Below are 27,509 nucleotides of genomic sequence, written 5' to 3'. Positions count from 1 at the left end.
GCCAATTGGGGAGTGAACCAACGGAAGGAAGACCTCTCTCTCTCTTTCTCTCTCTTTGCCTCACCTTCTCTCTCTGTGTAACTCTTTCAAGTAAATAAATGAATCTTAAAAGAAATGAGTATCTTTTTAACAATATGTGTGTTGAACATTTTTCTGGATGGTATTGAATAATTCAATCCTTCCAACAGGCCTATTTCATGGCAACTTCCTTTCATTAAGTTGTGACATCATTCAACATCTGGGCCTGTGAGGCGGAGGCAGCTGCCTTCCCAGTGGGCCCCAGGAGTGTCTTTTTTTTTTTTGACAGGCAGAGTGGACAGTGAGAGAGAGAGAGACAGAGAAAGGTCTTCCTTTTCTGTTGGTTCACCCCGCAATGGCCACTGCGGCTGGCGCACCACACTGATCCGAAGCCAGGATTCAGGTGCTTCTCCTGATCTCCCATGCGGGTGCAGGGCCCAAGCACTTGGGCCATCCTCCACTGCACTCTCGGGCCACAGCAGAGAGCTGGCCTGGAAGAGGGGCAACCGGGACAGAATCTGGTGCCCCGACTGGGACTAGAACCCTGTGTGCCGGCGCCGCAAGGTGGAGGATTAGCCTGTTGAGCCGCGGCGCCAGCCTCCCAGGAGTGTCTTACTGTGTCCCGAATGCTTTGTCCCCCAAGTTTACACGCTGAGACCCTAACCCCGGTGTGATGGTGTGTGTGTGTGTGGGGGGGGGGGGGGTGGCGCTGTGAGGTCACGAGGTCTAGATGAGGTTAGGAGTGTGGGGCCCCGCGGCTGGGTTGCTGCCTTGTTCTCCCTGACTCCCCCAGCACACAGCACGGTCACGAGGGTGACAGCAGGTGCAGGGAATGAAGCACAGCTGGAGTCGGCCAGAACTGGGTTCAAATCCGGGGTCTGCCATTTGCAGGGTGAGGAAACATAGACCAGGTTTAAGTTAGGATTTAAAATCTCAATGGGATTAAGCAATTGCTTCCCTCCCATTTTTTTCCACAGAGGGACAAAGTTCTCAGCGAGGCCTGGGGTGGGGTGTGGGAGGAGAAAGGGGCCAGAGCCTTTGTGCATTAGCAGAGAAGTGAGCTTAATTGCCAGAGGGCTGAGCCCTGGTGAGCCAGGCCTGCAGCTGGCACGAGCGACCGAAGTGCGTGCAGGAAGCAGCTCCAGGGCCAGATAAAGATCAGTTCCTGGCAGCTCCAGCCCTGCCTGCCTTCCTGAGTTCTCTCCCAGAGCAAAGGCCACTGAGCCTCGGAATCGGCCTTTGCTCTGATATTTTTTTAAGTCTTCCTGGACTTTGTCTACCTTACAAGGAAAGTCAGCATTGCAAAGTGCAACAGCGTTTCTGGCGTCCCCTCCTTCTCTACAAATAGTGCCGTGAACCAGAACATCCGACCGCGAGCAAGATGGCAGGGAACTCAATCCTGCTGGCTGCTGTCTCTCTTCTTTCTGCCTGTCAGCAAAGTAAGAGGCCTGGGCAGTGTGTGTGTGTGTGGGGGGGGGGGGGGGGAGGATGGGAGGAGGCGGGGAGGAAGACAAGGCCGTGTTGAATTTCCTGCCTGCTGGGAGCTCACAGGCAGAGCAGTTTGCTCCCGCCTTCTCTGAGACAGGCAGACTGGGAACATTCCAGAGACTGCTTCTCTCCCCAGAGCTACTGGGAGCCCACACAGCCTAGGCACCCTGCACCATCTGCGGTTACAACCCCAACCCAGTTCACAGAGCATAAGCAGCGAGCTAACCTGGAGGAAGTGGGGTACAGACATTAATTACAAGTGTTCCAAAAGTGACATTGTTCTGCTCTGCAATGGCTTCAACCCTGACATTTTCATTCCTGGATTTTCTTAAATACACCGCCTAGCGCCTAGCGTAGGCTTTAGGGTCAGGTTAAAAACATCTCCAGCAGAACTACAGCAGACGAACCCTATCCATCTGATCCAGCCACTTGCCAGCTGCGTGTCCCTGGCAAGGCTGCTCTGGTCAGGGGCCCCATCAAGGAGGGCTCAGCAGTACTCGCCGTGGTGTCCTGTCCTGAGCTCCCTCTGCAGAGAGAGAGGCGGCCACACTGTGAAAGGGCCTCTCTGTGAAAGGGGGTGCACGGTGGAGTGGGGGTGGGGGGAGACTGTTCCGGTTTTGCTCTCCCAAGTGCACCTGCATCCGGGTGGGAACAGCGAGGTTGCGAGCAGGCATGGCGATGCTAAAGGCAATGATTCTCAAGTGGTTTCAGTCAACTGCAGCTCTCTTGGGAAAGCGGTGACACAGCGTTTCCACCGTCATCGTATTGTCCCAGAGAAACCCTGGTCTCTCCGCGGCCTCTGGTCAGAGAGGACAGAAAGGGACCTTTGTCCCTTGGAGCCAGCACTGGGCGAAGCGGAATCCTTCCTGGGCGGGGTGGGCAGAGGAGAGCCACCCACCTCCTCCATCTACGGAAACTACCACCTTGGCTGGTGGCGCAGCAGGTGCCTACAGGGTGCAATGGACAGGCTGGCGAGGAAGCTTTTTCTTAGCCACAGCTTCGTGTTGAAGCGCTCTGCTCTTGCGGCGCTGTGGATTTAGAAATCTGGGCGCACCCATCTTGGGTGGCTTCCATTTCATAGGTGGGGTCGAGAGGGCTTGCCACTCTCTGAGGCTGGGAGCCAGGGGCCAGAGTGGCGGGGCCCAGTTTCCTCCTAGCACACAGATTCCCTTTGCTGGCCGGGTCCTGGAAGGACAGGGCAGGAGAGGGGCCGGCCGAGCCCACCTCATTTTCTCTTGGTGCTCACGCCCCGCCCTCGGGCGGCACTTCAGGGAGGGAGACGCCAGCCCGGAGAGCGCATGCGCCTCGGCGCACGCAGCCACAAGTTGGGCATCCTCGACAAGCCCTGATTTGCCTCGGAAGATGGATAGGGAGGGGGAAGCGGTGTGCCGTGAGAGCCCTGACAAAACCTGCCCTTCTAGTCGGAGGCAGAGCGGAATCTTGTTCCAGGAGGAAGCACATCATCCCTGATATCGCCCACGGGGCGCAGCTGAAACCACACCCTCCGTGTACAGTGTTACAAGGAAACTATTTTTCAAACGTGAGCATGTAGGAAACAGATGCCGAGATACGAAAATATGAGGCCAAGGAGTAGGTGAGGACGTGAAAAGGGGGCACACCGTCTGGAGGGAAATGAGAGGCCCCAGGGGTTCCTTATGGGGTGAAGGGAGGGGGTTGTGGGTGAGGAGGTGACAAGTCCCCAAGGCTCACACACTGACCACAGAGGGAGGGTGGGTCGGAAAGGGAAAGAAGTCCACAGAACTAACGGGAGAGGCAGGTGATCCCTGACATTGGGGTCGATCAGCTTTTTAAAAAAGATTTATTTATTTACTTAATTGAAGGAGGAAGAGGGGCGGGGGTGTCTTCCATCTACTAGTTCACTCCCCAAATGGCCACAACACCCAGGGCTGGGCCAGGCTGAAGCCAGGAGCCTGGAACTCTATTCTGGTCTCCCACGTGGGTACGGGGGCCATCTTTGCTGCTCTCCCAGGTGCATTAACAGGGAGCTGGATCAGAAGTGGAGCAAGTGGGACCCAAACTGGTGCTGGTATAGGATGCCGACATTGCAGGCAGTGCCTTAACCTGTTGTGCCACAATGCTAGCTCTTATGTGGTCTGGGTGTGCAGTCTTAAGTTGAAGGCTACCTCGAGGCAAATCCCTTCCTTTCAGTCTCCTTCAGCTGATTGGATAGGACCTACCTACAGTTTGGAGGATAATTTGCTTTACTCAAAGCCTGAGGATTCAATTGTTAATCACACCAAAAAAATACTTCTTAGCAACATCTACACTGGTGTTTGACCCAACAACAAGGCTCCACACCCTAACCAAGATGGCACACAAAAGTAACCATCACAAAGTTCTTTCTAGTCCTTGGCTATTGCAAATCAAGCTGCTGTGAACATTCGAGTCTCTGTGTGGGCGTGTGATTTCATTTCTCTGGGGTGAGCACCTCTGAATGGAACCAGCTGAGTCATGTAGTTGGTGTATGTCTAACTAAATCATCCTTTTGAAACTGTTTTTCAAAGTGTTTGTCTCATGCCACCTTCCTTCCAGCAGTGTATGACAGCTCCAGTTACTCTTATATCCTCACCTGTCTTTTATTATTATTATTATTAAACATTTTATTTATGTATTTGAGAGCAGAGTTACAGAGAGAGAGGGACAGAGAGAGAGAGGTCTTCCATCTGCTGGCTCACTCCCCAAATGGCTGCAATGGCTAGAGCTGGGCCAATCCAAAGCCAGCTCTAGCTTCTTCCAGGTCTCCTACATGGGTGCAAGGGCCCAAGAACTAGGGCCATCTTTCACGGCTTTCCCAGGCTGTAGCAGAGAGCTGGATCGGAAGAGGAGCAGCCGGGACTAGAACCGGTGCCCATATGGAATGCTGGCACGGCAGGCGGTGGCTTTGCCTGCTATGCCATAGCGCTGGCCCCATCTGTCTGTCTGTCTGTCTTGATTTGGCTCTTTTTAATTGTAGACATTCTAATAGGAATGGAGTGGTATCTACTTGTGGTTTAATTTGCATTTCACACAGGGCTAATGATGTGCCGCATCTCTAACACAGCCTTCCTTTTCTGGCAGATTATTTTGCTTTCCGGGTTGGAAGGGCAAGAATGAAACACAAAATTATGCCCCCAGCAGTCACTGGGTCACTGGAGTTTGAGAGAGTGTTTCGTGCACAGTAAGTAATTCTCACCACTCTTCAGGGACCCGTGCCTGCCGCGTGCATCCACACGCACATGTAAACCATTTCTGACTGGGGAAGAGCTGGGTGTGCGAGACACCCTCAGTTCCTTTGTGGTATCCGGTGACGACAAGCCATTCCTCACAGCCAGACTCTTGCCGTGGTTCGTGAAGCCAGAAGCACCCACGGCGTGGAGGCTCTCCCCAGCAATATTACAGATTCAGCAGGACTTATTCACAGAGAATGCTGAGATCTTAGGAGCAACTGCTGTATGTTTCAAGGGTAGCAACTTGGTCAAGCAGTCCCCTGCAGCCCCGGGAGAGTGCAATCCTCTCCAGTTGGATGCATAATTTTGTAATTTTCTATCTAGTTCTTCCTTTCTGTTTCCAAACAGAGGTGAATCAGTATCCTCCTCTGCTGGTTTCTCCATGCTCCAATTTCTGAAATCAGAAAAGAATAGAAGAATGTAGGAATCAAAGATCTTCCCAGGTCGCGTGGATTCACAGTGTTTTAGGTCACTTCACACTCCTTGCACTATCAGTCCTATATGGAATGTTCTGCCATAAACACTGCGAGTTTATCTGCTGCAAGATGCTAGGGCTTCCTTTGTATTTCATCTCCAAAGCTAAGTGCCTGAAAAAGCATTGCATGTAGAGCCATTTATACAACTCTGTGTGTTTTGTTACTGCCTTGGGATCTCTCATCTATGTCATGAGTGACATTAGACTATACTTTTCCTTGGGATCTCTCATCTATGTCACGAGTGACATTAGACTATACTTTTCCTTGGGATCTCTCATCTGTGTCACGAGTGACATTAGACTATACTTTTCCTTGGGATCTCTCATCTGTGTCACGAGTGACATTAGACTATACTTTTCCTTGGGATCTCTCATCTGTGTCACGAGTGACATTAGACTATACTTTTCCTTGGGATCTCTCATCTGTGTCACGAGTGACATTAGACTATACTTTTCCTTGGGATCTCTCATCTATGTCATGAGTGACATTAGACTATACTTTTCCTTGGGATCTCTCATCTATGTCACGAGTGACATTAGACTATACTTTTCCTTCTTTTTTGGTGTAGTTCCTGTCTCAATTTATTTTCAAGAGTATACTTGGGTTACTTCCTGAAGTGGAGGAATCATCCTGTTCTATTTTCTTGGATAATTTCAATAAAGTAGGAAGAGTGTGTTCTTTTAAAAATGTGAACAACTTGGCTTCAAGTGATCTGGACCTGATGTCTTTCTTGTGGAAAGAATTTTAAACTATGAAATTTGCTTATTTTAATGATTATTGGACTATTCAGGCTTATTATTACATCTTGAATCAATTTCAGCAAGTCCTGTTTCTTGAGCTGCCAAGAAAGGATTTACAGGTCATTTCCCAGGCCAGAAGGTATGGGGTGAACACCGCTAGAGTACATGAGATAATTTTAAGAGGTGTGTAGACTTGATTGTAGTAATGTTAAACCCTAGAATAAGAAGGCATTCCATTTCAATTGTCTCTGTATCCTTATAGTCATGTCAAATTTAAAGTACTGGTTTGGTGCCAGTAGGTTCTGCATCTCAAAATCAATGTTTATTTTTATTAGAGAAATACATGTACGTAGTCTGAAAATAAAGTGAAGTAGCCTTATGACAGCAAATAACTCTCCCTGGTCCCTACCTTGCCTTACCCCGAGTCTGTCCTCAGTCATAAAAACTGGCACCCTTTGGACTACTTTTACTTTCACCAAAAGCAAATACTTGGGTTATTGATTTCCTTTTTTCTAAACACTATGCTTTCACTGATACTTATTGATTCTCAAATTTTTCCAATTCCTTTTTTAAAAAAAGATTTATTTATTTATTTGAAAGAGTTACACAGAGAGAGGAAGAGACAGAGGGAGTGAGGTCTTCCATCTTCTGGTTCACTCCCCAAATGGCCACTAGGACCAGAGCAGGGCTAAGCCAAAGCCAGGAGCCAGGAGCTTCTTCTGGGTCTCCCACATGGGTGCAAGGGCCCAACCACTTGGACCATCTTCCACTGCTTTCCCAAGCATGTTAGCAGGGAGCTGGATCAGAAGTGGAGCACCCTGGTTTCGAACCAGCACCCATATGGCATGCTGGCATCCAGGCGTCTGCTTTACCTGTTACGCTACAACAGCAGCTCCTGTCAATTCCTTTTAAGAAAGAAGAAAAATCCTGGTTCTTTGTTTGCTATATAGTGGTTACCCTGGGATTTCCTGTTATCATCCTAAAAATGTGTCTTAAGCTCTCCTGATCTGGATTACTTGTTTCTGGATCTCATATTTTCCTATCTATTGTCTTTCTCTCGTTTTTTTTGTTTACAAAAGTTTTTTTAAAAAATTTTATTTTTGTCTATTTGAGAGCGAGCGAGCGAGAGATCTCCCATTTACTGGTTCCCTCTCTAAATGCCTACAGCAGCTGGGACTGGGCCAATCTGAAGCTAGGAGGTGGGCACTTAATTTGGCCTCCCCCACAGGTAGCAGGGACCAACTACTTAAGCCATGACCTGCTGCTTGCCTCCCAGGGTGTGTTAACAGGAAGCTGGAATTGGAAGTGCCGCTGGGCCTTGAACCCAGGCACTCTGATATGGGATGCAGGCATCCCAGGTGGTAGTTTAACTGTAACATTAAACGCTTGCCCCAAGAGGTTCAGTTTCGACATGCTGTATCTGTGAGGTGACTTCTGCTACCTCCAAGTAGAGGCCTTAAGCACTGTGGTCTGCTAAGCTATTCATATTGTTTATTATGTCATAAAAAAGTGCCAAACACATTGTTGTTTACATCTCCAAGCAGAGACAGAGAGTAAGCAGCTGGATATGCAAATCTGCAGTTTAGAAGAGAGATCTAAGCTGGAAATAGGAATTCAGGAGTCACTGGGACATAAAGATGATTTAAAGTCACAAGACTGAACACACTCATTAAGGGAGTGGGTGCAAGTAAAGAGGGTAGCGCTTTACTCAAATGCCAGGTGATTCCTGACGGGCCGTTATGAAACTTTTCTTTTTTGAAGCTTTATTTTTACTTATTTGAAAGGCAGAATTACAAAGAGGGAGAGACAGGGAGAGAGGTCTTCCAGCGCTGGTTTACTCCAACAGATAGCAAAAGCCAGAAGCTTTTCTGTGTCTCCCAGGTGGGTGCAGGGGCACAAGCACTTAGACATCCTCCCATGCTTTCCCAGGCACATTAGCAGGGAGCTGGATGGGAAGTGGAATCGGTGCCCATTTGGGATGCTGGGGCAGTGGTGGCTTTACCTGCTGTGGCACAATGCAGGCAGGAACAACCCCCACCCGGCAAATTTAGGAGCAAAGCATTGAACAATGAGTTGGAAGTGCTGCATCTTGGCTGGGCTTGCGTGTTCAGTTTCACTAAGGGTGATTGGTTATGGGTAACTTTCTTCTGGGAGACTCTCAAAGTCAGGATCGGTAGTTCATCATTCTAGCACCGTTTTATTTCTCTCGAAATCTCTCCAGGTGTGAGGGTTGGGGGAGAGGTCCTAGGCCTGGCCCCTGAGTGCTGCTGGGAGAGGCAGGGGGGTTTTCCTGCTGTGCGCAGTATGCAGATTCCCCCTGTTTGCAGTGTGGAATTGTAACCCGCCCGCCACTGTTCCTGGAGGCCCTCAGAAGTCCTCTAGTCTTAGTTATTCTAGTCTTTTGATGGGGCTCAAGGGGTCATTGGAAGGCTCAGGGGGAGGGCAGCTAGGTCCTTCTCATTCAGTCTTGGAAGAGATGCTGTTTCAGGCTTTGACCTCTAAGGTGCCTCCCTTCCTGAGCCCTTGGGTCCTGTGGTGGGAGGTCTCAGTCTTGCTTGCTCCTTCCCCTGCAGGTGCTTCCCTGCCTTTGGAACTTTGCTAGCTCCTCTCTCCCACTCTTCCATCTGATCCTATTTGCTTTGCTCTTGATGGCTCTCATCTACTTTTTATTCCTCTGGTGGCGTCGTAGTTCATTTTCGGGAGCAAGATAAATGAACACGGGTCAGTCTGCCATGCTTAGCGAAAGGTCCTTGGAACAGGTTCTCAGCACCACTTGAAGGCCCATTTTTTCCATGCTCCATGTCTCATGCATGGAGCAGACAAGCAATCGGAGGGTCTAGTTAGAACTCGGTACTTCTTGCTTTCATGGGACTTACTTTTTATACTTATATTTTATTTAGAAAGTGGTATGATTTCTTCATTTGTGTCAGCGATGTAAAATTCTCCTTTTCCTAATTTAAGCAAAAAAAGTTGATTTATGGAAAAATACTAAGTGGTATATTGAAAGGCTAAAACGTTGGCAGTGATAGGTCAATGTTTGAAGTTTGGGAGACACCTGGGTATTTATAGAAAACATCTCAGGGGACATTTCAGATCTTCCCAGCAGGTATTTCCTGATCTGAGGGCTGCTTCGTGGGAAGTACTGGGCTTCCAACAGGCCAGGATCCTTGGGCCACCTCTAGCTTCTATTTTCATTCTCACTGTCTCTACACATTGGATTTCCTTTCAAGTCACTGCTCTCTCCCTTCTCTTCTATATCTGGCCTCCTCTTGTCCTAGAAATAAAGTTGGATACCATCTCCAAATATTGCTCCTAAGTTGCTATTTATAACAAAAGTATGCAAACCAGATTCCTTTGTTAGAAGTGTTGTGTTTTGTTTGATTTGATTCATCACAGCAGAACAGACAGGCATTAAAAAATAATAACCAAGAGTCAGGGGACATGTGGAGCCATCAAGTACTTGAAAGGGCCCAACCCTTGCTGCGCTGGTTTCTTTCTGAGGGGTGACTGGGGATGGGCATGCTCCTGTTTCTGAATTTCTGCTTGGCTGTCCCACAGAACTAGTGCATTGCTGGCCTTAAAGTCTAAGGGCTTAGGGTAAATCTCAACAAACCAGATCACATCTGTGGCTAGGGAGGCATTTAGACTTTGTCTGGGTTCGTGAGAGAAGGACTCCCTGGGATAACTAGTTCCTTCCACAGTCTACATGGCCTTTCTACTCTTCCCTTGAGGGTGGACTGCCGTGCGTTCTGCAGATCTGTGGAAAGCAATGCACTTTCCTTTCTGGCTCTCCTGGACCCAAGTATGGAGTGCCTCTGGCCTCCCTTGAAGGTCTCATGGCCAAGGCAATCCAGGAAGTGCTGTTTCCCCTCCTTTTTCTCTTGCTGCTTTGATCCTCAGCATGGCCAGGAAGCCCACAGCTAGGACAGACTGTCTCTGTGAGTGGGACCTGACATCTCAGCGTCACTTCAAGGCCCTCTCGTTGGAGGGTCATCTCAGATGGATATTTGGCCAAGCAGTGCTGAGTGTTCCGGGGGCCAGCCTTCCTGAGTTACAAGTGCAGGGCTCCTTCTCCAGGGTTCCCTTTCAAATTCCTCCTCCCTTTCCCCAGGGAGAGGCCTTAGACAGGCCTGTCTCTGGGGTTTTGCTATCCTTTGGCATAATACATTTTTAAAAATTGTGAAAATAACAACTATAATTGCACCAAGGACCATTTCTTGATGTTAATGCTAAACTTAGGAAATTCTATCTTGTCTAATTTGAGCACCTTGATCCTCTTAGATTAAAGGCTTTTCATAAAATCTAAAAAAGTAGGTCCAAGTAATAAATTGATCTTGTTGCAATTTAAATACGCTGCTTCTGGTTCTCTCTTTACTGGAGGAGAGGAGCTGCCGACCTGATTCCTTCTCATGTGTGCGAGGCCATTATTAGGCACCTTTCATCTTCTCTATTTTGAGACTAGGAAGCAAGAATTCTTCCGCTTTTCCCTCCAGCCATTTACAAATGTTGGTTGTTCTCTTTAGTCTGAAAATTTTAATGATCTCTCGACCTGGAGCCCAGAAGTGTGTATGGCGCAGTATCAATGATTTTGTCGGTGCTGAGTGAGGCAGGGCTGCCTCTTACTTAGTTTTTGTGGAGGCATCCCTGTTTGCCCAGCGCTGAATTATTCAGCTCCCATCCCCCAGTTAACCTGCTAGCAAGTACAAGTAAACCCAACCCCCACGAGTCTAGGTAATCTTGAGAAATACTGGTTGGAGTTTGGAGGGACCGCAGGTGTGACCCCCCCTCTGCTCCTGCGGCAGCAGCTCCTGGAGGGGTGATCGGATCCATGTCCTCCTGCAGCCAGTGGTCATTTCCCTCTTGTGTCCACACATGGCTTACTCAACAGGGAGCCACCCAGAGAGGGATGAACTTCTAAGAAAAGACTAACTCCAGCAACTTCTCTCATCGAAGTCTCTCTGAGCCCATTACCGTGTAGTCTGATCCTCTGTCAGTGTAATCGTCTAAAAGACTTCATTCACAGGTCACCTGTGAAGCCTAGCAGTGGAAGGCTTAATTTCCCTCACTGTCTGTTGGCACTCAGTGGCTCCACTCAGATCCAGAGGAGGCTGGAGACATGGGCCCTGGCTGAGCAGCTGCCTCTCGGCCACATTTTCGCTCTGCCATGGTTGTCAGCTGGGCACCTCTGCTACAGTAGCACTTGGGTGTGTTTTACAGAGTGGCACTCTCTAATGGCCAGGCCTCTGTAGTCAGAGAGGTCTGGAGGCTGCTCTATCAGAAACTGCCAAGACTTGGCACTGCCAGGCCATAGCTTGAGTTTCCTCCCACCCAAATGATGTAACTGTTGTGGGATACTTAATGACTGAGACAAGGCCCAAATGGTACTTTGATCAGGACCGCCTCACTGCCCCCAGCCCTCAGACCTAGTGGGCATGTGCAGTGGCCACTTGTTCGGAGCCCCCACAGCTCAGGCTCCTTGGTATTGGGATGGAGAGGGAGAGGCACCAGCAGCTTTTTTTTTTTTTTTTAAAGATTTATTTATTTATTTGAAAGTCAGAGTTACACAGAGAGAAGGAGAGGCAGAGAGAGAGAGGTCTTCCATCTGCTGGTTCACTCCCCAATTGGCCACAATGGCCGGAGCTGTGCCAATCCAAAGGCAGGAGCCAGGAGCTTCTTCCAGGTCTCCCACGTGGGTGCAGGGGCCCAAGAATTTGGGCCATCTTCTCCTGCTTTCCCAGGCCACAGCAAAGAGCTGGATCAGAAGTGGAGCAGCTGGGTCTTGAACCGGCGCCCATATGGGATGCCAGCAGGCCGTGGCTTTACTCACTACGCTACAGCGCACGCCCCCCTCCCCCAGCAGCTTTAACCACGTAGTCCCCACAGTCTCTACAGACTTTCCAGTTGCCCTGGGACTTTTCCAATGTGAGCACTTCAAGCTACGTATCCCCACAAACCTCTCAGTCCCAGGCCAACCGGGACAGTTTATCTGAGACTGCCTTAGTTTACAAACCAGAAATCCCACCTTTTTGGAAACCCCCTCAGTCCAGGGCAAACCAGGATGGTTGGTCCCCTGTACTGTCCTTCCAGCCAAGGCCCTTTGGTTGGGATTCCCTCGTGTAGGATTGAGGCCCGTCTGCTTACAATGAAGGGCAAGCTCCCCCCTCCCTGATCTTTTTATGAGAAACTTCATTATCATAGGATCGTAGGATTATTGCATAAAGGAGGTTCTGACCGGGAAGGAGTAGACATGGCCTGATTTCCCTCAGCACAGGACGCACAGGCTAAGGGACTGTCTGTCAGTGTCATCATCAACTGCTCCTTATTGACACATGGCTGCTGCAAGCTGCTTGCTGTCCCCATTGGGACATTTTCCTGGGCATCCCCTATAATAAGAGGATAGAACACGTCCGCCTCAGGACGGGAAGAAGACTATAAATTACTTCCATGTCAATGGAACTAATTAGCTACTGATAGGATTGGCAAGTGGGAATTTCCAGACTTGCATCTCCTTAAAGTTGCATACCAGGGTCCGTTAAAAAGTCTGTGGAAGAATAGAATTACAAGATGGGTTTATTTTGGTGGAAAGATGTTTTGAATTTCATGAATGTTTTTTCATAATATGAATTTTTCATGAACTTTCTGAAGATCCCTTGTGTGCGTGCATTTCAGATTCTTTTTTGCACCAAAATAAATCTATCTTTCCATTCCATTTTCCATGAACTTTTTGAAGTACCCTTATATATCTTTTCACAGCTTACTGAGAAGGAGTTAGCGAGTTATCAGGAGACACATCCAGGCATGGATCCCTTTTTTGTGGTGTGAGGGCCTGGAGGGGCCCAGGAGAGCACACGGTGGAGGGGATGGAAGAGGTGATGACAGGCAGTAGAATGCAGCCCCAGGTGTTTCAAGGCCAGCAATACATGGACCACGAGGTCAGCATGTACCCAGCAGTGCCTGACTGCTTGTCGGGGACACAGGACCCCAGATTCTGGGGGACGAGGGTGCAGAGAGCCAGAGGCAGAATGCCCCGATACTCCAGGTGTGGCCTTCCTGGTAGCACTGATGCAGTTACGATCATACTATTGCCTGCATCTCAATATTCCTAACGCCTCTTGCTTACCCAGCATCTTGCACTCCCTTCCTCACCCTTCCAGTTCTTCTGGGAGTCAAGGGACCAGGGACATAGTCCCTGCTGCAAGCAGTTTAAGGGACAGGTCATGTCATTGGCCTGCCCCAGACCCCTGCACAGATTCTGGAAAATCTTCCATGACTGGACCATGCAGGGCTGCTCTGGGGTCTCCAGCAGAGGCTGGGGGTGGTGTGTGTGTGTGTGTGTGTGTGTCTGTCTGTCTGTGGAGGAGGGGTAAGGCTCTCCCCAGCTCTGCCTCTTTTGTCATCTGAGGCCCAGCATGGCTTGGGTCTGGTACCCTACCAAGTCCTTCATGAAGAGCTTCAGCTTCCAGGCAGGCCTCCAACAAGGTGGGAAACCAGTTCCCCAGCTTGGACAGGGGAGAACAGACCCTATCCCTACCTCTACCCCTACCCCTACCCCTAGCCCTAACCCTACCCCCCATGATTCACATTTCCTTTCCCTGTTTGGACCAGAGCTGGTCTTCCTCTTTCTGATAAGAGAGTGCACAGGCACATCAACTTGTGTGGACAGACACCCCAGGAGCCCACGACTCACACGTTCTGGCCTCCGTGGTGCAGCTTGGGCTTGGCTAGAATGCTCGTCTGCGATCTTCTCTCTCTGTCCCTAAATTCCAAGCCAAAGCCACCAGTTCCTCGTCAAGTTAAACCTCTAGGAAGACTTTTATGAAGGGAAAAAGGAACTTCTTTGGAAGGTGCTTAAAAAAGTCGCATCACAGCTGATTGTGAATTAAAAATATGTTGTGGAAAAACATGAACATCCTTCCATTTGGCATAATTTAAAATGTATTACAAAATTTAAGAAGTGATGGGACAGTTATGTTATGGTCCCAAAAAGGTTTGTCTAAAATTCCAGCACAGGTGAGAAAAGTAGAGAATTCTCCTGCTATTACTCTCTTTTACTTTACTTTGGGGAGAACACTTCTATGTGTTTAGCCAATGGTGCAAAGCTGCTCATGTTTTACATAGCTATGATTATTCTGACTATACGAAGTTATAAAACGTCTTTTCAGGTAACCTATAGTAGTCACTTACAAACTTACAAATAAATTAATTAAAAAAACAGTCAATGAAGGAAATGCATGCCAAGGATGGGAAGAGACAGAAGGAAAAAGCTCGGTGACTTTGTTGAGCCCTGGAAAGCTGTGGCTCTGGTTTGTGAGAGCAGCAGGGTTAGGCTGTAGATAGGACATCCCATGGGTCCCGGGTGACTTTTTGGGCCTTAAGAAAAGGAAGAAGCAACATGTTTGCTTCCACTTCACCCATTTTCAATTTTCTGGAGAGCTGATGACCACCTCCCCAAGTCCTCAGAGGGCTGTATAGGGCACCTGGCTGCTGTCTTGGCAGGTGGGGTTAGAAATTCCCACTGATGTTTGTAGACTCTGCATATGCCAAGATTTTTTTTAAAAAGATTTTATTTATATATTTGAGAGGTAGAGTCACAGACAAAGAGGGAGAGACAGAGAGAAAGGTCTTCTATCTGCTTGTTTACTCCCCAAATGGCCACAAGGGCTGGAGCTGAGCCAATTGGAAGACAGGAACCAGGAGCTTCCTCCAGGCCTCCTATGCAGGTGCAGGGGCCCAAGCACTTGGGCCATCTTTTACTGCTTTCACAGGCCATTAGCAGAGCTGGATCCGAAGAGGAGCAGCTGGGACATGAATTGGCACCCATATGGGATGCTGGCACTGCAGGTGGAGTCTTAACCTACTACACCACAGCACTGGCCCCCCATCAGCCATGATTTTTATATGAGCATTGAGTTGGTTAACTGTGCACTCTGCTTACCCAGCTGTAAGAGATGGCTGAGTCATTGGAGAGCTTTGTCCCATGCCATCGAGGCATTGCTAATAAGATAGAGTTGACCTAACGCAGATTCCTGTGGAATTATGGAGCATAAGGGGAGAATGACTTGTTGTAATTATGCTTTTATTTTTCATTAAGGAAAAAAAGCTCATTCATAGTGACCTGGACTAAAAGACCCAGGTCTTCAACGATCAACATCAAGTATTTCTAGGTCAATGATCTCATAACATTTAGGACTGAGGTTTTAAGGCTCATTTAAAGTAAAATGTAGGATCATTTAAAATCTTGTAGACCATGACTCTTCCTTTTTTGAAGTTTTTACTAGTTTAGTTTTCATTTTATTTGAAAGACAGAGGTGAGAGGAGAGGGAGGGAGACAGGAAGGAGAGAGGAAGGGAGAGATTGAGAGATCGAGAGATCAAGAGATCTTCCACCCACTGGTCCACTTCCCAAATGCCTGCAACAGCCAGGTCTGGGCCAGGCTGAAACCAGGAGCCTGGAACTCCATTCAGATCTCCCATGTAGGTGGTGGGGACCCAAGTGCTTGGGCCCTCCCCTGCCAGGATGTGCATCAGCATGAAGCTAGACCAGAAGCAAGGTAGCTAGGAGTCAAACCAGGCACTCCTATAGGGAATGCGGGCGTCCCAAGTGACAGCCTCACTCACTCTGCCAAACACCTGCCCCACACACTGGGACTCCTCCACCAGGAGCTACTCAGGACCTCATTCCCAATTACATTGAAGTTGTTTCTGGATGTGGTACAGTCAGCAAAGAGCTCAGCCACCCTAGCCGAGATCACTTGGGGGTGTAGCTCAGGAAGTAACATGAAGATAATTCATCTTTTTTTCCCTTTTCTAGATGCAGCTGAATTAATCATAGGACCCAGAGAACTATTCCCTTCCGCTTAAAATAGTGTCAAATTTTCCACCCGAGTCTTCTATGAATAGAGTCAATTTGACCTCACATTAGGACAGGGCTTTGCAACCTGGAGAGGATGCTGTCTGCTTTTGCTTCTTTGCAACCTGTCGGTCAGCCTGGGCTCTTGGGCGTTAGTTTGTTCCTCCATAAAATGGAATGAAAGATGCTCATCATTTCCTTCAGGAGGTTTTAGGGGAATTGTTTAAAGACTGTTTTTAAATGTTCTGAGTAACTCCATTAGAAGGCAATGGATATTAGGGAATTTTTGAGAAGAAATTTGTTTAATATCACCTCTCAGGTTCTTCAGATGATGTTTACAAGTGAAAATTAAGAAAAATTTTTAAATTTATTTTCATTTTATTTGAAGGGTGGAGGAAAGAGAGAGAGAGAGAGACAGACAGACAGACAGACCTATCTATCTATCTTCCATCTGCTGGTTCATTTCCCAGACAACAACAACGGAGCTGGCTCAGGCCAAAGCCAAGAGGCCAAAACTTAATCCAGGCCCCTAAAACGAGTGGTAAGGACCCAACTACCTGAGCTATGATATGGTTCTACCAAGGTGCATATTAGCAAGAAGGTAGATTGGAAATGGAGGAGCCCATATCAGCCAGGCACTCTGATATGGCGTTCAGGCATCCCAAGTGGCAGCTTAACATGGCTGTGTCAAATACCCACACCCAGAATGACTTTGGCTCAGGGGGCTGTGTTTGGAGAGGAGCTGGGACACGTTTCTATGACTGCAGCTTCTACACAGCAGAATGGTTCTTGGCCCTGTTCTGAGCTTTGAACAATGTTTGAGTCCCATAGTGAAAGATACATTTTAAAGTTAAGAATCATTAAAGCTTTTTATGGAAGTCCCTGTATTCTTTTGGTCAGAATAGACTGGACATTTACTTCTATGTAATAATACAATCAATGCTTTAGTATACAGTTTTCTTATAAAATAACTCATGTATTTATTTTTTCCTGCAGACAAAACTGTGCGGAATTTTATCCCATATTCTTGACTGCATTGTGGGTGGCTGGATGGTATTTCAACCAAGGTAATTCTAAAACACAGTCAATTCTGTTCCAACATGACCATAGTACTTAAAACTACTGAGTAGCAGATATGTAACCGTATAGCTAGTGATCCTGGAAATGATTTTAAATGTCTGCTTTGTTTCAAACAGAACTATCTTCCAGATATTGTCACTTTGGATTCATTTTTATTTAATTCAGTCATTTAAAAAAATATTGGTACAAACTTATACTGGGCATTCAAGAATGAAAATGATAGAATCTTTGTCTTTCAATATAATAGTCTAATTCCATTGAAGGAACAGGACAGAATTAACAACTCACCCTCCTAATTATAGTTAATATTTATTGAGTTTTTACTATGTGCCAAGTGCTATTTTTAAATATTTAACATGTATTTTCCCATGTTGTAAGATTAAAAGCCTTCATATGAAGTAAAATCTGCAATTATTTTCCTACCTTACAGATGAGGAAAGTGAGGTACCAAGAGGTTAAGTTATTGGTGCAACTAGACATTCACCCCCTTAGGGGAAGTTCCCCTTTCAATTACAGATCAGGGTCTATGGTATTTGTCCCAACAACCCATGAACCATATTTTTAAGGATCCCCAAGGTGTGATGCTACTGTTAGATGCGGGAAGTCTGCACATATCCACTTTCTATTTCACAGGGGAATCCTCAAAACTCTGCCTGTTTGATAAGGAGTCAGACCAGCACCAGCTACCTTAGTTGGGAAATCCAATCCCCTTTGCCTTCTGGTAACTTTCATGGTCTCATTTGTATCGGCACTTGATTGCTAAGATTTAAATAAACCCAAATCCAGTGGCTTTCAAAGGAAACCCAGTTGTTTTGTTTCTTGTAATTTTCATTGTCAACTGAGGAATTTCAGATAAAATGTCCTTTAGAGAAAGACCTTTATTCCAACTCATGCTTTGGTCCCTTAAAGGCATGAATGAAAATAAGTGTTGCTTGTCATGTAAAAGCACATGAATAACTAATAAGAAAAGTGCCTTTTGATAATGTGACTTGGTCTCTGTCATTGACCCTGTGGATTTCCCTGTCATGGGCTGAATGAGGCCAACTGCCTGTCAGCAAAGAATTGCTTGGGGATTGTGTCGTAATTTTCAGTCTTTCGAATAAGTTGCCTACTAATTGCTCTGAATGGTTCTCATGGTTCTAACTGACTTCATGGAAGTCAATGGGAGGATTCAGTAGATAGTAGATAGGGATAGGAATTAATTCTCAAACCCCAAAGTTAGATTCCTTTCCTCTCCCAGCTGTTTGCTGGGTCCCCTCATTCTCATCCTTCAGGCCCTGATGGAAACATCAGCTCTCAGGTGGCCTTCCCTGACCCTTCCCAAAGGACACTTCCTCCAGCTCCTCTCTGTACTCTTCATTTCCTTCATGACACTTTCAAGTCTAGATTGTCTTCTCATTTTTTTCTTTACCTGTTGGGCATCCTTGCTGATAGAATATACAAGACAGGAATCTTGTATCTTTTTCACTGTTAACCCCATAATACCTGGTATACCAGGAGATTTCCAAAAGTTCATGGAAGTCCTGGCTGCTCCATTCTACTCCAACTCTCTATGGCCTGGGGAGGCAGTGAGAGATGGCCCAAGTCCTTGGGACCCTGCACCCCGTGGGAGACTTGGAGGAGGCTCCCAGCTCCAGCTGTTGTTACAGCCATTTGGGGAGTGAACCAGTGGATGGAAGACTCTCTCTCTCTGCCTCTGCCTCTCTGTAACTCTGACTTTCAAATAAATATATAAATCTTAAAAAAAAGTTCATGGGAAATGCATATTATGGAAAAATATGCATGGATTTCAAAAAGTTTCTCTATCAAAATAAACCTATCTGTTATTATATCTGCCCACAAGATTTTTGAAGTCCCCTTGCCAAGTAGAAATTTAGACATATCTGTGACCAAGTATAATAATGAATTTAATTTTTAAAAAGATTTATTTTATTATTTATTTGAAAGGCAGAGTTACACACACACACACAGAGAGAGAGAGAGAGAGAGAGACAGCATGAGAGAGATCTTCCATCTGCTGGTTCACTGCCTAAATGGCCGCAAAGCCCGGATCTGGGCCAGGCTGAAGCCGGGAACTTGGAACTCCATCCTGGTCTTCCACATGTGTGCCAGAGCCCAAGTATTTGGATCATCCTCTGCTGCTTTTACAGATACATTTGCAGGAAGCTGGCTCAGAAGTGGGGCAGCTGGAACATAAAGTGGTGCTCGTGGGACACTGGCGTCACAGGCGGCAACTTAAACTGCTGTGCTGGACTCAATGTGATTAATATTATGTAACGTATCACGGTCCTGCACATGGACTCCAAGTGTTTACAAGAGGGAGCTGGAAATTTGTATTTGGTGTAGGAAGACAGAATGTCCCTAACATAGGGAAAACACTGATATTTTTCATTGGCTAAAATATCAGAATATCATACCTTAGTCTACGTTTCTTTCTGAGAGAAAATATACATTTCACAAAACGCAGAAATCTCAAATAAGCTTTGACAGGCATGCAGATCTGTGTGACTCAAATCTCTGACAAGATACAGGACATAACTACCACTCAGAAGGCTTCTTCCTGCCTCTCCCAATCCGTCTCCATCCTCAATTCCTTCCAGATGCACATGCTGTCAGGATTTTGTCATCACTTGTCCACCTCAGAACATCACAGAACTGGGGTGGTAGCCTGTGTACTCTTGTGCTTTGCTTCATTCGCCAAGGAGAATGCTTTTGAGACTTGTGGTGTTGTTTCTTCTCATGTCTGTGTAGCGCTCCATTGAATGGCTCTGCCAGAGCTTGGCTGCCCACTCTCCTGTTGCTAAGCTAGGCTGTTTCCAGTTTTCGGCTGATCTGAATGAAGCTGCCATGAACATTCTTGCACAGCCTTTTTTATGGATATGTGCTTTCTTTTCTTTTCTTTTTTCTTTTTTTTTTTTAAAGATTTATTTATTTGAAAGTCAGAGTTACACAGAGAGAAGGAGAGGCAGAGAGAGAGGGAGGTCTTCCATCCGATGGTTCACTCCTTAATTGGCCGCAACGGCCGGAGCTGTGCTGATCCAAAGCTGGGAGCCAGGAGCTTCTTCTGGGTCTCCCACGAGGGTGCAGGGACCCAAAGACTTGGGCCATCTTCCACTGCTTTCCCAGGCCATAGCAGAGAGCTGGATCGGAAGCGGAGCAGCCGGGTCCCGAACCGGCGCCCATATGGGATGCCAGCACTTCAGGCCAGGGCATTAACACACTGTGCCACAGTGCTGGCCCCATGGATATGTACTTTGATTTCCCTTGGGTAAAACAATAGGAATGGAATTTCTGGGCCAAATGGGATGTTCAGTTTTCAAGGAAACTCCCATAGCTTTTCCTGAAGTGATTGTCCTAGTTTGCATTCCGACCAATGGTATATGAGGATTCTTCAAATATGCTACATCTTCACCATTTTGTGTTATTGAACTTTGTTGGTTTTAGCCTAGAAAGGTGGGTACCATATCATTCTATGAGGGCACTTTAAGAAATTTCTGGAAAAAAGAATTCAAAGACAAGTTTATTTTTTGAGACAAAATTTTGAAATCTATGGATATGCAAAGTATGAAAAACTATGCACGGACTTCAAAGAATATTTTTTGCAACGAAATAGACTTGTCTTTTAATTCCATTTCTATGAATTGTTGTTTGAAGTAAACTTATAGTTGTAAGTGGCAGTTTGTTGAGGCTGAAAATTTTTCTTAAAAGTTTATGTAGTTGAAAGACTGTATGTATGTGTGAGAGAGAGAGACAGAGAGAGAGAGACAGAGAGAGAGAGAATCTTCCATTTTCTGGTTCACTTGCCTAGTGGCTGCAACAGCCAGGTCTGAGCAAGGCTGAAGCCAGGAGCTAGGAACTCCATCCTGGCAGGGACCCGAGCACTTAGGCCATCTTCTGCTGCCTTCCCAGGCATGGTAGCAGGGAGTTGGATCAAAAGTGGAGCAGCAGGAGCTTTGAACTAGCACTTTTAATTGGGATGCCAGTGTTGAAAGCTGTGACTTAACCTGCTGTGCCACAACACTGATTCCAATGTGCACCTACATTTTTCCTGTAATTCTTGGCAGATTTATGTATCTTTCCATATGAATTGTCTATTCAAGTATTTTGCCTATTTTTTAAAAAGTTGATTTATTTATTTTTAGGTATTTGAAAGACAGATGGACAGATAGAAAGAGGTAGACAGAGAAATAGTCAGAGGGGCTGGCGCTGTGGCAAAGCCGGTAAAGCCTCCACCTGCAGTGGTGGCATCCCATATGGGCACCGGTTTGAGTCCCAGCTGCTCCACTTCCAATGAGCTCTCTGCTATGGCCTGGGAAGGCAGTAGAATATGGCCCAAGTCTTTGAGTCCCTGCCTCTGCTTGGGAGACCCGGAAGAAGCTCCTGGCTCCTGGCTTTGGATCAGCGCAACTCCGGCTGTTGTGGCCAATTGGGGGAGTGCACCAGCAGATGGAAGACCTCTCTCTCTCTCTTTCTCTCTCTCTCTACCTCTCCTCCTCTCTCTGTGTAACTCTGACTTTCAAATAAATAAATAAATCTTTAAAAAAAAAGAGAGAAATAAGAGAGAGAGATCTTCCATCTACTGATTCATTCCTCAAATGCTTGCAAGAGTCAGGACTGGGCCAGGCTGAAGCCAGCAGTCAGGAACTCCATCCAGGTCTCCAGTGTGGGTGGCAGGGATCCAAGTACTTCAGCCATCACCTGCTGTCTCCAAGGTTGTACATTAGTAGGACGCTAGATTGGAAGCTGAGGTGGGACTTGAACCAGACATTCTGATATGGGATGTGGGTTTCCCAGGTGGCAACTTAACCCACTGCACCCCAATGCCTGACCCCTATTTCGCCTGTCTTAAAAGTTAATTTTTTTCTTTTTATTATTGAATGGTATAAGTGCTTTATATGTTTGGGACACAAGTATCTGGCACATGGGTGTTTGAGTAGCTTACTAGTAGTCTCCACACCAAGTTTAGAAAGTCTACTCTCTCACTCTGTCCTTCTCTTTCCCCCTCTACAGTTGTTGCTGCTTGCCTGGGTCTGGTTTACATCTTTGCCCGTCAGAAGTACTTCTTTGGATATTCGGAAGCTGTTAAAAAAAGGTAAGAAGAACCCAGTACTTGAGTATTTATGCCACAGTAGCAGGACAAAGTCTGTATTAGCTTCCCATCGCTCAGAGTGGTTAACAGTACAGAGAGTTGTGATAAAAGTGATGACTGCTGCCCCGTCTTTGCCAGGCCATACCCAATTATGCATGAGCTGGGAAAATGCAAGTGTGAAACTCCGCACCACCAAAGGTGGACGCTTGAAGTCTTTGCAAAAATTTGGCATTGTCTCTAGAAAGTTACCAAGGAAATAATTCTGCCCAGCCCCGAAAGCCTTTGAATGTTGGAGGGAGCCAAGGGGCCCCCCCACGGCCAGACAGCCCCTTCCCTTTGGGTGACGAACAGAACTTTTCCAATGGCCAAAACATCGAACATGGACATTCCGGGCCATGTCAACCATGCTCAGGCTACACTAGGCTCCCAGGGAAACCTTACCATTGCACCCGCTGGTTACTTCTCTCCCTCATGTCCACCTTGTAGGATGACTGGCTTCCTACTGAGCCTGGGGGTGCTGGCTCTGTTGGCTCTCCTAGGCGCCCTGGGGATTGCAAGCAGCTTTCTGGATGAATACCTGGACATCGATGTCGCCAAGAAGCTGGGGTGGCACTTCTGATTGCTCCTTTTCACTTTACTGTAATACCTGCACCTTGGTGTCATTACTGAAGGTACTATGGTGTCACTGGTCAATTAAAAAAAATTAAAATCTTTTTAAAAAGTGGCTTTGTAGAAACACACCCTATGGAAAATAACTTCCTGTTTAAGAACTGAATTCATCTGAGAGGGTGGGGATGTGTGCATTGCTAGTGGGTTCGCGGTAGGGCTCTGGTCTCCGAAGTCCCTGCGTAAGCCCTGACTGGGTACGTGTGGCTGAAGCAGTCTGACCCATGGGCTCTCTGTGGGCTCAGACACGGCCTGCCTCCAAGATGGCTTCTCCCTTGATGGGGAAGACTCATGCTGATAGGCAACCAAGCCCACTGCGCTAATTGTAGGAAAGCAACAGATGGATGCTCATAGTGGAAGTGAGACCAACACAGCGTCGCCAGAGTCGTCCCTAATAGGACAAAATAAATCTGTCTGTGAAGATGTACTTTATAAGGGAGAACGGGGAAAAAAGGTGTACCAGGAAGGTGCACCATTGCAAGGAACCACCCAGGAACCAGACTGGGGAGAAGGTCATGTTGCAGACTGTGGAATCTGGGCTGGTTCTGTTTGTGTCCTGTGTCGTGGGCTGTGGGGCAGAACCCCAGGCAGCAGTTTTGACTTTGGGCTACAAACCATTTGTCTGGCCCAGTGCAAATGACTCATTGTCATTTTCTTCATCTGTAAAGTGGGAATGAATCTGCCTCCCAACCTTCAAAGACTTCAGGAAAATGGAATCACGAGCCCATTAAGATATTTTAAAGCTAAGAAAACAGCCTTCTGTTCATTTTTTCCATAGAAAATTGGGCAACTTTGAATCTGGCATGAACATTTTCAGGGAGCCGTTTGCTGGAACTTTTCTTCTTTGTGGCTGCAAGGAAAGTAATGAAGGCCATGGATAGCAGAAATAGAAATGAAAATGTTTAAATCTAGTGTCTCCACAGCAGTGGGGAGAAGGTGTAATATGCCTCTCGCATCCTAGAGAACAGAACTAAATATCTCATGGTAGGGTTGGGTGTTGCGGCTCAGCCGTTTAAGCTGCTGCTTGGGATGCCTGCATCTCGTGTTGGAACACCAGTTCAAGTCTTGACTTCTCTGTTTCCAATCCAGCTGCTTCTTAATGCTCCTGGGGAGGCAGCAGAGGATGGCCCAAGAACTTGGACCCTTGCCACCCATGTAGGAGACCAGGATGAAGTTCGGTCTGACTCAGCCCTGGGTGTTGTGGCCATTTGGATGGAAGATCTCTCTCTCTCTCTCTCTCTCTCTCTCTCTCTCTCTCTCTCATCTCTCACCCTGTCACTTTGCCTTTCAAATAAATAAATACATCTAAAAAAATTCCCCAAAGTATACTGAGAATGTACTAGCTGGGGATGGGGACATGGGGATCTGAGCCCAGCAACCCCACTCCTACTCATTGGATGTTTGTTGGCCTTTAGACCAGGCACCCATCAAGAACAGGCTACAGAACAAAGTCAAGTCTAGGGAGCCAGACCCCCCTTCCGGGCCTGGCTGTTCTACCCTCATGCCTTACAGCTCTCTGCCCCCGTTTTCTCTTAGATACAACCGGGCCAGAGTTTACTCTGGAATGGTATGAATCTGTGGTCTTTCTGCTTCGTACTGTTATCAGTTATGCCTTATATCATGGCATTCTGATTGTTTATATGTTGAAGACAATGAATGATGACATAGTGTAACCTTAAAGGCACAGCAAGTACTACACCATCATGTCCTTTGGAAGTGAGAAAATAACTCTCCAAATCTCACACCGAAGGATTCACAAGTGATTTCTATTTTGTACCTAAATTGGTTCTGGCCTATGTAAACACTCCTTCCCCTCCAAACACACAGTTTGGTAACATGTGGAAATATGGGTATAGCAGGCCCTCCAGGCTTTGTATCTTTAAACACTGAAAGAAGAGAATTTATTTTCTTTATTCTAATTCCATTACCAGGCAACCTCTTGATTCTTTTAATTCCTATTAGATTTGGCTACAGGGAACAAAGATGCTGGCCAGAGAGAGATGTGAGTTTCGGATCAGATAGACAATTATGGATACATTTTTATATTAGTAAGTTGACCAGTCTTATTTTTAGAAATCAGATTTATTATCTCAAAAAGCCAATGCCATGACAAAAGGGATAGAGAGGCACTTCCCATAGTAAGAGAGCCTTAAGAGGCATAAAAACCCAGTGGCAATATGAGCTGCTTGCTCAAACACTGGTTAGGAGAAACCAGCCATGGAAGACATTTGTGAGACAACTGGAGCAATCTGAGTGGGAAATAAGAATTGGGTGATAGGCTGGCGCTGCAGCTCAATAGGCTAATCCTCCACCTGCGGCGCTGGCACCCCGGGTTCTAGTCCCGGTTGGGGCACCGGATTCTGTCCCGGTTGCTCCTCTTCCAGTCCAGCTCTCTGCTCTGGCCGGGGAGTGCAGTGGAGGATGGCCCAAGTGCTTGGGCCCTGCACCCGTGTGGGAGACCAGGAGAAGCACCTGGCTCCTGCCTTCGGATCAGCGCGGTGCGCCAGCCGCAGCAGCCATTGGAGGGTGAACCAACGGCAAAGGAAGACCTTTCTCTCTCTCTCTCTCTCACTGTCCACTCTGCCTGTCAAAAAAAAAAATAATAATTGGGCGATATTAGGGAATTAGGGTTAACTGTGCCAGGTGTGATAAGGACACTGTGTTCAGGGAAGGGAGTGTCCCTAATTCTTGGAGCTGCAAGCTAAGTGGTTCCATGTGTATATCACCTATTTTTTAAAAAGATTTATTTTATTTATTTGACACACACACACACACACACAGAGTCTTCCATTCACTCCCCAAATGGCTGCAATGACCAGAGTTGTGCCAACATGAAGTCAGGAGCCAGGAGCCTCTTACAGGTCTCCCACAAGGGTGCAGGGGCCCAAGGCCTTGGGACATCTTCCACTGCTTTCCCAGGCCACAGCAGACAGCTGGATTGGAAGTGGAGCAGCTGGGACTTGAACCGGCGTCCATATGGGATGCTGGTGCTGCAGGCTGGGGCTTTAACCCACTGTGCCACAGCGCCAGCCCCTATTTCACCTATTTGGAAATGGTTGCACAAAATATATATGTGATGTTTTTATGGCCAAGTGTGAACAGTAATTGAGTCTAGCTGGTAAGTATGTAAGTATTCATTATACTACTCTTTCAGCTTTTCTGATTGTTTGAAAATATTCGAAGTGAAAGTTTAGAAATCTAAAGAGTATTTAAAACCCAGAGTCAAGTTCTCAGTAGCTGATGAATTTTTGCAATGTATGCTGTCGGTTTGATTTGGGATCTAGCAGAACTGATACAGCCTTAGCCATTACTGCTGCCCTGGCACTACTGTCCTGGATGTGGGAAGGGACACTGGCCTGTGGTAATGACCTCTGTGTAGAAGCTGCTGTCCTTGGAATTGAAAACAAAAAGGGAAAGAGAATGGAGGAGAACACTGAAAAGAAGAACAAAAAGAGCAAAAGGACGATATGAAGACACGGAGTGGGTGCACAGTTAAGATACCCCCATCCTACGTCAGAGTGCCTGGGTTCGAGTCCTGGCTCTGGCTCCTGACTCCAGCTTCCTACAACTGCAGACCCTGGGAGGCAGCCATGATGGCTCAGTTACTGCGTTCCTGCCTCTCGCGTGAGAGCTCTGGATTGTGTTCCTGCCTCCTGGCTGTGGCCCTGGGCCCAGCTCTTGCCATCACAAGTATTTTGGGAGTGAATGAAAGGAGGAAAGCGTTCCCTTTGCCTCTCAAGTAAGTTTGAAAAAGGAAACAACAGGCCGGCGCCGTGGCTCAACAGGCTAATCCTCCGCCTTGCGGCGCCGGCACACCGGGTTCTAGTCCCGGTCGGGGCACCGATCCTGTCCCGGTTGCCCCTCTTCCAGGCCAGCTCTCTGCTGTGGCCAGGGAGTGCAGTGGAGGATGGCCCAAGTGTTTGGGCTCTGCACCCCATGGGAGACCAGGATAAGCACCTGGCTCCTGCCATCGGAACAGCGCGGTGCGCCGGCCGCAGCGCGCTACCGCGGCGGCCATTGGAGGGTGAACCAACGGCAAAAGGAGGACCTTTCTCTCTGTCTCTCTCTCTCTCTCTCACTGTCCACTCTGCCTGTCAAAAAAAAAAAAAAAAAAAAGAAAAAGGAAACAACAGGAGAAATCTCTGGTGACACGGAGAGGCAGCTCTGCTCTGTTCTCAGGTGTTTTTTCCTTCCCTGTTTTTCTTTAGGGGCTGGAAGTGGGTGAGGTGTGGCCAAAAAGTTGTGAATAAGCCAAATATCAGGTCATTTGCTTCTCACTCCTTTTTTCAGCCAGTCTTTTTGAAAAGAATGGCCAACGGCAGAAACAGTATATCAAATGCTTGTGAATGTTCTTTTATCAACAACACAATCCATCTTCCTCTCTGGCGTGGGTGACTTCCTGGGGAGGTGTTCATTCTCTTCTCCTCCCTCCCCCACCACACACTTGCTGCACTGGGATTTTTTAAAATTTATTTTTGCTTTTTTAAAAAATATTTATTTGAAAGGCAGAGTTGAGAGAGAGAGAGAGAGAGAGAGGAGAGAGAGAGAGAGAATCTTCCATTTGCTGGTTCACTCCCCAAATGGCTGCAATGACCAAGGTAAGCCGATCTGAAGCCAGGAGCTTCTTCCAGGTCTCCCATGTGGATGCAGGACCCAAGGACTTGAGCCATCTTCTGCTGCTTTCCCAGGTACATTAGCAGGGAGATCTATTGAAAGTGGAGAAGCTGGAACTTGAACTGGCACCCATATGGGGTGCCATATGCTGGCCCTGCAAGCGGTGGCTTTACCCTCTACGCCACAGTGCCGGCCCCTGCACCAGGATTTCATAAAGGTCTGAAAGGTTAACACACAGGAAACCATTTTAAAGGAGGGAGAG

General features: G+C 47.1%; 1 protein-coding gene across 1 annotated transcript; it reads left to right on the top strand.

Moving 5' to 3' along the window:
* The first annotated feature begins 1,162 nt into the window (after nucleotides 1-1,162).
* On the top strand, nucleotides 1,163-22,691 carry MGST2 (microsomal glutathione S-transferase 2). Its single transcript, XM_062199076.1, has 5 exons — nucleotides 1,163-1,457; nucleotides 4,585-4,684; nucleotides 16,795-16,865; nucleotides 21,889-21,970; nucleotides 22,454-22,691. Exons 1-5 carry the CDS (start codon nucleotides 1,400-1,402, stop codon nucleotides 22,584-22,586), a joined length of 444 nt encoding a protein of 147 aa, XP_062055060.1. The 5' UTR covers nucleotides 1,163-1,399; the 3' UTR covers nucleotides 22,587-22,691.
* Nucleotides 22,692-27,509: the final 4,818 nt, after the last annotated feature.

Source organism: Lepus europaeus, chromosome 8 (genome assembly GCF_033115175.1).
Source record: "Lepus europaeus isolate LE1 chromosome 8, mLepTim1.pri, whole genome shotgun sequence".
NCBI lineage: Eukaryota > Metazoa > Chordata > Mammalia > Lagomorpha > Leporidae > Lepus > Lepus europaeus.
This window is presented reverse-complemented; position numbering and strand designations above follow the sequence as displayed.

Excerpts from the sequence above, each read along its gene's own strand:
- MGST2 (XM_062199076.1), top strand. The coding sequence starts at position 1,400 with ATGGCAGGGAACTCAATCCTGCTGGCTGCTGTCTCTCTTCTTTCTGCC. Across the intron at positions 16,866-21,888 it reads TGGATGGTATTTCAACCAAG|TTGTTGCTGCTTGCCTGGGT; the intron begins GTAATTCTAAAA and ends CCCCCTCTACAG. Across the intron at positions 21,971-22,453 it reads TCGGAAGCTGTTAAAAAAAG|GATGACTGGCTTCCTACTGA; the intron begins GTAAGAAGAACC and ends TCCACCTTGTAG.